Source organism: Metopolophium dirhodum, chromosome 3 (assembly GCF_019925205.1).
Source record: "Metopolophium dirhodum isolate CAU chromosome 3, ASM1992520v1, whole genome shotgun sequence".
NCBI classification, from domain to species: domain Eukaryota; kingdom Metazoa; phylum Arthropoda; class Insecta; order Hemiptera; family Aphididae; genus Metopolophium; species Metopolophium dirhodum.
The window spans coordinates 25,912,307-25,923,592 of NC_083562.1; the positions used below are offsets into that span (position 1 = coordinate 25,912,307).

Genomic DNA, 11,286 nt, shown 5'->3' on the forward strand with positions numbered 1-11,286 from the left:
TAGTGCGCGTTTAATATACATTTCTCGAACCTATGTTTTAAAATTATGTTGCTATACATGCATAAAAAATATTATATTGCTTTTTTAATTACTCTAATGTAGTAATGTATATAGCTGCATTGTTTGGAATTTTTATATCAACAAATCATATTAGCTGTTCCTACAGGTAAGATAATTTAAATACCTCTGTTAACTGTTAGGTAAAAAATAGTGTTTATCGAATTAAAATTTGTTCAAATTTAAAATTAAAACGTTATAATATTATATTGTGCGAACATTAAGTAGGGCAGAAATGCCACTGTTTAATGTTTTTCTATTTAAATGTCTATTAATTTTTTTGCTGAACGTTAACATTTCAAAACTACCCTAGTTAACGAAAACGAAAACTAAACCATTGATTATAAATACTAGTATTTATAATCAATGACTAAACGTTGTCGCAATGAAAAATTATCTATCTATAAACACAAACAACACTGTGTCGTATTGATATATTTATTTTTTATTAAAAACAATAGAGATCATTAGGCGTCATTATTACAACGCACTCCAGTGATGACCGATGCGTTAATTATAATGGAAGAATTAGTTTTAATTAAAAACAGACATTGTATGTCCTTTACTATTTTATACCAAATGATAGTCGTGATAAATTAACATCAATTCTCGGAACACGTCTACATATTCAACGCCGTCCCTCATTTAATTGTTTTTATATAATATTTTGAAATCGTATTCGACGAATTTTTGCCGTCCTTACATTATAAATTATCAATTGCGCTACAACAAAAACGCCACTGTTTACTGCTCCAGAGATATATACACATGGCACATGTATTATACTGTACACAGTATTGTGTATAATATGTATATGAAATAATATGCATTTAGTGGCCCTTCGGCGGGTCACCGAAGTCAAGGGTAAATCAATTGTATAAAACAATATTGAACGCTATAAGTCGCCGTTTATATGGAACGAATAGATAAATATCGATAACCATTACGCACAATGCACATGGATAAATGATGTAAACCAATTGAGATGACTAGACGAACGATATGTACTTGGACAATGACGCGTATATATAGCTGCAAGTTTGAGTAACGATTATTATACGTATTTAGTATAATTATTTTATTTGTGGTAACGTCAACGCTCTTTCAATCGTAATTTGTCAATACTTAACAGTAATAGAGACAGAGTACGTCTATATCGATAGAACTTCGGTGGAGGTTGGGGAGGAGTTGGGTTTTTGGCAATTGCCCATTTTCCTCCCACCCTCCCTTGGAAATTGGTTAATTCTATTTAATATATAGGTATAAATAAAAAAAAAAATAATAGTTGGAAATTATTAACAGTAAATATTTTTGTAAAATCCAACAAAATTAAAACGTATGCACGCTTATATATTTTTAGCGCAAGAGAATTAAAATATTTATTTGTGACATGGTTATCAATTCGCTCCCCCCCTCCCCCCATCTTTTAAGTTTGTTCAAAACCCTTACTGTGGTGTACGGTGTGGGTATCCAGGGTTTCATTATAATGTGAACATTGGGTATTACACTATTACGTCTTATTTAGTTTTTATTTATAATAATTGAATTTCAGTAAATTGTTAAACAAACTTTGCAAAATATAGCCTACAATTAGGTACTATGCCCATATTAATTATAAGTCGATTTAATGAGATCTACTTGAGATTATTTGGAGGGGTTTGGGTTAAGTATTTCAATAATAATCAGTTATTGCAAATTAATTTACGAAAAAAATGACCCTTTAACATTGTGAACTTCGTCGTACCTATATAGAGTCAGTAGAGCATATTAATAAACATTATATTACGTTATACCTTACTGCACAACAAAGTATATTATACATAGATACTCGATATGTCTACATAGTTATATTTATTTTACCCAAGCGGGCGAACCATTGAAAAACAATGATATATTATATGTATGCGAATAGGTTTTGTATAATATTATTATAGGCACCTAATAATAGAATTTCATTGTGGTAGTATATTGAAACTTTGCTTGAAGAAATTGAAGACACTTAATTAATATTATCCATGCAAATTAATCAAATTGGAAAAAGTGTTTTTATTTTATTTTTCTAATAATAAAATTGCTTGGTATTTAGAAGTTGAGATAATATTTTTTTGCACTGATTACAAGTTAGGTACCAAACAAACTTTCTTAGAGTTTATAATTTAACTTTTTTTGAATTGCCTATTAAATTTCATATATTATTGATAGGTAATACCTTTTAAGTAAAACAAATTAAAATAATTAAATAGGTACTAATCTTAAGTCTCTATAATATAAATAATAAATTTGTTAATACTACTTTACCTTTTTGATTTTTTTTCCTTTTTACTTTTTTAGAGTAAACAATGCCCAAAAGCTCTTAAACGCCAACTCCATCATTTTATTTTTTTAAATTATGTTTTATTGAACACTTAAACAAATGATAAATCAAATTAATTTTAATAGTAATATAAAATATGTATTTTTTAAATTATTTATTATTTTCAAACTAAATTATGTATACATAATGTGTGACCTAAATATTATGGTATTATATTGATATAAAAATTACTGTATTCAGAAAATAATAAAAATTGACAAGTTAAAATTGTAATTTTATTTAAAAACAAAATAATATACTATATTACATTTAGGTTGAATACATTTTTTTTTTTTTGTAAATAAACAAACTAGCATACTGTTACCAGTAATTATAAAACTAAATAATAATTTTATTCGAAACCTTCAAGTAAAAATGGTAAAAACAAAAGTGACAAAACGTGTTTGTTAAATTTAACATAAATCTAATCAGAGTAATTTTAAATAGCACTCGAGTTAGATAAATGTTAGTATTTTATATATGAAATTTTATTATCGTGGATTTATTGATAACTTTTTGAAGAGCGTTATGTTAAGTCTGATAATTACAAATGCTTATATCAACAGTTAAGCATAAAATTATGCCTATGAATGGGTAAAGAATATATTATAGAATAAATAAAATCAGGAGTAAAACAATCATTATCTCAAGTGTATTATTTTATATGATATTACATGACGTGAATAAGGTATCGGGATAATTATTTTATGTTTAGAAATAGTAAAAGACGATTTGTAATCCGATACCATTAAAGCTTAAAATAAATAAGTTCCCTAGATTTTATGATAAAACTCAAGATCAATATGACACTGTTGCATTTTCTAGTCTGTAGTTAGTAGTGTTCGTTGGTCGGTTGTTGTTGGTGTCGTTTCAATATGAGGCGCTATAGGGTATTTTCACACTGTATAATAATTATTAACCGAAATGAGTTAGTTCAAACTTGCATATCATCTTTTAGTTTGTTTTTTTCCTTTATATATAACATTATAGATAGCTTAACTTAAATTAATTAATTAAATTGATTTAATATAGATTTTTCAAATTATTGTCGATAACTAATTTAAAATTAAAATTATGTGTTTTAATTTAATGTTAATTTGTTCCGTTTCTGTAGATATTCATCATACTATAATATAACCATCGCATGTATATATTTTCAAATTTGTGTTGTTCTCCATACCATATAGCATGAATATTATTGATAATTTCATGCTGAAACTTTTGTTATATGTCCCCTTGTAATTTTAAATACTGCTATAGTTTACTCAATGTGTTGAGAAAAGTTTGTTACATTACAAGCTCGTATAGTCTCATAACTATAGTATAAAATAACTACTTTGCTTAATTAGAAGATAGAATAATCACATAGTCGAAGTTTTAAAGCAATACAAATTAAATTGTTCTTACTTTTTTTTACACTGTGTGTTGTCCAATTATTAAAACTATTATTAGAAGAAAAAAAAATGATTATTAATTAATTACATTTTTTTCTTTTGTGATAAAAAAAAAATTGTTTCTTAGAAGAAATGGTTCAATAAAAATGTTAACATTTAATTTTTAAAACGAACAATTTAATTTTTGTTGCAACTTTTTTTTTTTTTAATTAAAATTAATCATATTATTATTTTTTCAGGGGTCCATGCGACCGATTATCACAGAATTGGATAACAACAAAAAGGGATCTATACGAACAGATGTTGCCGATCTAGTTATGGTCAAGTACGTTTTGCAAAAAATAATTATTATTAAAATGAATAGTGTTAGGAATTAGGATCATTCAAATCAGCACACTAAAATAAATTATTTTTAAAGCTGCACGTAATGTGAATTAATTATTTATACTTATTGGGTTTTGATTTTGTATAGTTGTATTAATTACTATTTAGGTATATAATATCTAAAATAATATTTATACAGCGCATCTCATCATAATATTTTTGTAATAATCATATAATTACTACTTTATAATAATAACGTGCTTACAATTATATCTAATTTAATGCATTTTAAATACAATCAAAACTTTTATTGAATAATACTTTTCAAAACAAATTATATACTAGTACCTACCTATTATTTTTATTATTAATTTTAGTTTTCACTTATGATAAATGTATTAATGGTTGGGGTATACACACTTACCTATAAAATAAAAAAATTTATAGTGACAGACGCACCGAAATAATTTAAATAAATTATTGAATTCCTTTATTACTAAATCTTAATCAACATTTTGAGCTATTTATTGGGCCATGCTTCTCTTATTAAAATTATGGTTTTTTACACGCAAATATAAAATGTACCTATGTTTCATTATGTTAGCAACACGGAATAATATTTTATTATTCATATATTTTATTACGAATTGTAGAAAATTTAGATTTTATTTAGGAGCAACACATTAAATACGGAACCGTGACTCGGTGGTTTAACTTTTAGGATCCCAATTACAAAATGTCAGGAAGGCACACCATCCCTGCGTGTCTATGGGCTATGACTATATAATATATAGTAGGTAATAGGTAGATGATATAACGTATATTACATTCTAAAGTACCTACACAGTACACACAATGTATTAACTTAATCGCATCTCAATACAGTATTTATATTTATTTTAAATTTTTTTTAAAACACTTAATTCAATCAAAAACTTCGCGCAAAATCTAAAGTGGAAATCTAACACATTAAAAAAAAAAAAAAAATGTTTTCACCTAAGTAAATAGTGGTGTTCTCTCCACAGAGTACACACATTCATTTATTCTACTATATACTTTCATTTAAGTCGAAAATCATTGTTAATTTTCCTTTGTATGAATAATTCCAAGTTCAAACTTGTTGAGTTTATAATCATTTATTTATTTTTATATTTTACGATTTTAAAATTGAATCCGCGGTGTCCTTATTTAGATATTTAATGCACTAATATTAAGACACAATTGTCTAAGCAACTACTTTTGTCGGCAGAAAATTAACTTTAAATAAAATTGCTCTGTGTATATCATAGGTACTATGATAATAAAATTGACTCAATTTAATAAATTTAACACTCAATTACAAAATATGTAATTAATTTAACATAATATATCATTACGAGCTTAAATTACATGTTATCTTCACAATGACTGTATAGAAAACAGACACACCAATTACTGACCAAAAAATATTATAGTAGTTCATTACATATTATTACACAAGTTATGACTTATGTATTACTAATTATCTATTAATAAGCCCAATAATTTATATTATATTTCATTAATATGTATTGACTAAATTAATTATCTTTAATTTAACATATGTATTAAATAATTCTAAAAATTGCATTCACCTATAATATTTTTATGAACATAATATTTGATAATAATTAATAATCGTAATTGAAATTAGTGCTCACATAGCTCAAGCATAAAGATGCAAATATTAATTTTCCTGATAGATTATTCAAATATATAATATAAAATATTTTGTAATAATCCTAAAAATTTAAAAAGAAATACTGAATTATATAATATACAAATTTGTAACACCGATTTTTTAAACAGTTTTATGGCCATTTTTTATGTATAATTTGTGTTAAATAAAGCGTTTTACAGGTGCAGTACCTAGTTTATACGATAATACCAATACCTACCTATTTTTTAATAATTGTGCCATCGTGTTCATACTACATTTATCCAGAATTAAAATAACTCGAAAGCCCTTAAAAAGACGAATGATTTTTGCATTATTATTTCATACTCGTAGCTATCGTAAGCCTATAGGAAATTGATCTATTTTAAAATCGCTAACAAATTCAAATATTTAAATTTGTTTGTTTAATCAATATGCGTACAAGTATTATAAATTATGATAAACATAAAATAAAACATAATATTGAATAGCCTGCGCCCTGCGAATAGAATCTTAGAATCAACGGTATCTAATACCTATATTATGACAACTGTCAGCTGATGTGCATGCACTTTAGTAGTAATACTATATTCCGATATTCGACTTGTTATAAAACAAGAAAAACGATTATGAAACGTGTCATCTCAAATTGACAAAGACAATAAATGTCATACGGATAATAAAATCTGTGTAGTATAAGACAATTGATTTATATTGGTGGTTACCTCTATGTATTAATTACCGACATCGATCGTTGTTTTATAGCACTTAATGTTTGTGCAAGGTACACGTTTAAAAATCTATAGCGAAATACGTAATACACTTATGCGTGTATATACAGTTGTATCTACTTTTTATTGTTGACATCTATATTTTGTATCAAAATAAAATACCTAATAAAACTACATTATGATGCGTAAAATATTCCGGTTGTACTTACCAGAACCTACAACCAATGAGTAAGTCTTTAAAAAGTAATTAAGTTACATTACTCGTTACTTAGAGATTAAAGTAATGAAGTTACTTTATTTATTTCTCTAATAACATTTTAATGAAATTACTTTTCTTTTCTATCTAAAAAGTAACTACGTTGTTACCTCTATGTTACAAAAAAAATAAATAGTTCATATTATGTATTTCTTTAGTTTCTTTAATAATCGTCATTCGACAACCAACATTAGTAGAAATACTGTACAGGTATAATTAAAAAAAAACATTTAAAAAATAATAAACAGTTCTAAGAATATTATAAACATATTATTGTTCAACAATTATTAATATTTAACTATCAAAATATATTTACGTATAAAAATAGAATAACATCAGTCCACCCGACCTGTTTATAGGAAACCTACTATGTATTTTGAGAAAGATTAATTAAAAATATAATTTATATTACTTTATTAATTATATTTTGTTGTAATTTACGCGTGGTTTAAACCATTAAAAACTGAATTGACGATTTCAAATTAAATATAATATATATTTTACATTCATTTGTATACCCAATACTCGCATTTTATAGACATATTATATTATTATTATTAAAATTATTTTAAAATTCACAATACTCAAAACAAGTTGTAACGGTAACGCGTTTTGCACTATAGAAATATTAATTATCAAAAGAAATGTTCATTGCATTTTCGTTACATAGAAACAATTCTAACGAAATGACTTAACGCGTTACTCTCGTTACATTACTATCCAACACTAGTATACAACCTATATAATATTATGGTGGATGCGTATATTCTATGTATAAAGAGTAAAGACATATAGCTATAGCTATACCTACTGGCTACTATATATTATATAGTAGGTACTTGCGATCACAATTTGATTGCTTGAAATTGTACCACTTATTTTTATAAATCCAAAAATAAATAATGTAATTCAAATAATTTTTACTTACGTTTAAATAAATAGATACAAATGTTCATCGAACGGGGTACCTATAACACAGACCAATGGCTCGACACTTCCGCTTGTACCGGGTTCAAGCAAAGATGCCGAATTCGGTGGCTACAATCCATTCGACCATCGGACGGTTCAATACCCAACCACGTAAATAAATAAAAATTGTTAAAAATGATCGTACAAAAACTTAGAATCGTTAACTTTCAGGGATATGGAAACATTTATACATCTGCTCAAAGGAAGTCTGGGCTCAGGCATATTGGCCATGCCTTTGGCTTTTATGAATGCTGGACTAATATTTGGGCTCGTAGCAACCGCTGTAATTGGATTCGTTTGTACATATTGTGTCCATATACTGGTAAGATTTAATTTTATTCGAATAGCGTGATAGATATTAATTATTAACACTAACAAGATTAGTTTGGCGATAAATATACATAGCTTCATAAATATTTTTGTATTTTTAGGTAAAATCGTCTCATAAATTGTGTCGTAGAATGCAAGTACCAGCATTAGGATTTGCTGATGTTGCAGAAGTTGCCTTCCTTGCTGGACCACCAGCCTTCCAAAAATTTTCCGGCCTATTCAGGTACAAAATTAATATGTTAAATAATATATATTCCTTATTATGGAATTTTTTAGTTAGAGGTGGCTTACCAAAGTTTACTGTAGGTTAGGTTAACCTAACCTATCTGCCTCCTGCACGGTGGAACGCACCAAAAATAAGTTCATAAAGTACCCACTGCTTAAATAGTTGGAACATGATTATTATTACTGTTAAGTAGTGTTAACACACTATTATAAAAATAATTTCTATTGATCGCATCTCGTAACTTTTTTGTATTTAATATATCACAGTAATGCCAACTATAAATTACATTTAAATATATTTTATTTTTAGTAACTTTCTGTACGCTGGTTACACTTATGTACTAAATAATATTTTCATGGTTTTTTTAATATGGAGATTTTAACTTTAAAAAAACTTATGATAGGCCTTCATGAACTTGTTTGTGTTAAGTTCCATGTGTGATTAACATAATATGACAAACTTTTGTGTGATGTATTTTTAAGTAGGTATCTTAGTCTAATTGTCTTATCATATATTGATATTGACCATGCAAATATTGTCCTATATCTATAATCTATAACTACTTTTCGTGGATTTTTCAGAGGCCTCGTTAACATATTCCTAACCATTGATTTGCTTGGTTGCTGTTGTGTTTATATTGTTTTTGTTGCAAAAAATATTAAACAGGTAAATAATAAAATATTATATATTTCTTTATATTTATTTTAATAGTTATTAAGATTTAAGATGTTATTACAAAGTAGTATTCATTAACTATTAAGGGAAATATTTTCAATTCACAAACTCAAGTAAAATAAGTAATGCTATTTATATGTATATTTTATACTCTCCATTTAAAAATGAACACCAAACTTTGTTTAATTTTTTTATTAGAAATTCATTACTTTGAAAACAAACAATAATTTTTAAGCAAGATGAGAAGTTTGAAATAAATTGTGATATTTTTTGTACTCATTACTTGCTTGAAAATTAAAATATTGTAAAAACCCATGAGAAAACAAACACAATGTTCTTATCTTTAAGTTTAATAATGGGTCAGTTAATTGTATTATTAAAGCTTACTAGTTAAAGTTATACACAATTATCATGCTGACACTGAACACAAATTTGGTATGTTGAACATTTGTAAGACGAAGACAACAAAGACAACTCTTAAGCTCCTATTAAAATATTTCAGAATATTTGTGTAATTGAATTAGGTACATATTTAAAATAGTTATTCTTGTACATATACCTATATAAGCAATATTATGATGGTATTATGGTAATATACCTAAATCTGTATATTTAGTTATAATAGTAGATTATATGAATGTATTAGAAAAATATCCATTTAAAAGAATTGGGTTACTTCACTTTTCATTCAATTTTTATGTCTTAAAATGTTTAATTCAATTTTTATTGTTTGCATAAATTTTTAATGTTAACATCTATTTTTTGATTTCAGGTTATGGATGAATATGTTTTAGATATAAATGTTAGATGGTACATGTTGATGATGTTGCCATTGGTAATCGCTATGAATTTAATACGTAACTTGAAGTACCTGGCTCCATTTTCAATGATTGCAAACATTTTGGTTGGTACTTGCATGACCATTACATTCTGGTACGTGTTTCAAGACTTGCCACCCATGAAATCTGTACCTTACATTACGGATTGGCACAAATGGCCACTCTTCTTTGGCACTGCCATCTTCGCATTGGAAGGAATTGGTGTTGTGAGTTTTTATCATATTTTAAAAACATAATTTTTAAATTATTTAGAATGATTTCTCAAGAAATATCAATAATCATACAATTATACAATTATACATTTACTTCCATCTGAATAATTACATTATAAAACAAATGAGAAAATCTATTATTTTTTGCAAAATTTTCTTTGCACAAGAAGAAGTTAAGTACTTAAACTACCTCTTAAATTAAGAGGACGTCACACCCGCATGTGTTGTCTCCGTCATACACACGTACGACATGGACAAAATGTGTTTACGCAGTCTGAGTAAACTTGCTCAATATTAGTTTTAGAGTAAAAATACCTATTATAAAATTGAATTGTAACAATATTTCTGAGGGCAAGTTGTTGCATTATACTCAATATAGCGTTTATTATATTGTTTAGAAATAGAAAAAAATGTCAACATTTTTAAAATACCTTTAACTTTTCAATATTTAAATTTAAAAAAAAAACGCAACAACTTGTCCTCAAAAATATTGTCACAATTCAATATTATAATAGGTATTTTTACTCTAGAACCAAAATTGAGCGAGTTCTATTAATAACAATAATACAATATATAATGACTATGTATCTGATAATTTATTTAGGTAATGCCATTGGAAAATAACATGAAAACTCCACAACATTTTATTGGTTGTCCCAGCGTGCTGAACATTGGCATGGCTATTGTTGTGCTTTTATACTCTACTGTTGGAATGTTTGGTTTTCTCAAGTATGGTGAAGAGACTGAGGGCAGCATTACTCTGAATTTACCGAAAGATCAATTGTAAGTTACTATAATTCTGCATTAATGAATCTGTCAACAAATTGTTGTAATAATATTAGTATCATAGATATAAATAAACATTAACTGGTTACCATTCTTAATTGCAGATTGGCGCAGTCCGTAAAGGTCATGATAGCCGTGGCTATTTTCCTTACATACAGTCTTCAGTTTTACGTACCCTTTGAGATCATCTGGAAAGGCTCCAAGCACCGGTTTACATCACACCCCGTTCTTTTTGAATATTTGCTCAGAGTGATCTTGGTCGTGTGCACAGGTAAGTCATTCACTCTATGGAAATTATTAACTTACCTATTAATACTGTTATAGAGTTGTGATTATGCATTAATATTTTATAAATATATAATTAATGAGTAATCACTAATGACATGTAATGTTACATCTTGAGTGAGACATTTCCTGCTATTGCAGACATCAGTTATTATATTTATTTACTTAATATTA

At 26.5% G+C, this 11,286-nt stretch overlaps 1 protein-coding gene across 4 annotated transcripts in view; it reads left to right on the plus strand.

Moving 5' to 3' along the window:
* Window positions 1–11,286, plus strand: part of LOC132940385 (proton-coupled amino acid transporter-like protein pathetic) — a 39,731-nt gene that overhangs the window by 24,619 nt on the left and 3,826 nt on the right. For 3 of the 4 annotated variants that reach the window (XM_061007941.1, XM_061007942.1, XM_061007943.1), the window contains 8 exons: window positions 4,044–4,129; window positions 7,733–7,870; window positions 7,931–8,081; window positions 8,191–8,312; window positions 8,897–8,981; window positions 9,763–10,035; window positions 10,646–10,824; window positions 10,932–11,098. In XM_061007941.1, coding sequence (XP_060863924.1) covers window positions 4,044–4,129; window positions 7,733–7,870; window positions 7,931–8,081; window positions 8,191–8,312; window positions 8,897–8,981; window positions 9,763–10,035; window positions 10,646–10,824; window positions 10,932–11,098 — 1,201 coding nt within the window. Of the gene's footprint in view, window positions 1–3,229; window positions 3,301–4,043; window positions 4,130–7,732; window positions 7,871–7,930; window positions 8,082–8,190; window positions 8,313–8,896; window positions 8,982–9,762; window positions 10,036–10,645; window positions 10,825–10,931; window positions 11,099–11,286 lie in introns of those variants that run through there. The other variant, XM_061007944.1, reaches the window with a different exon arrangement.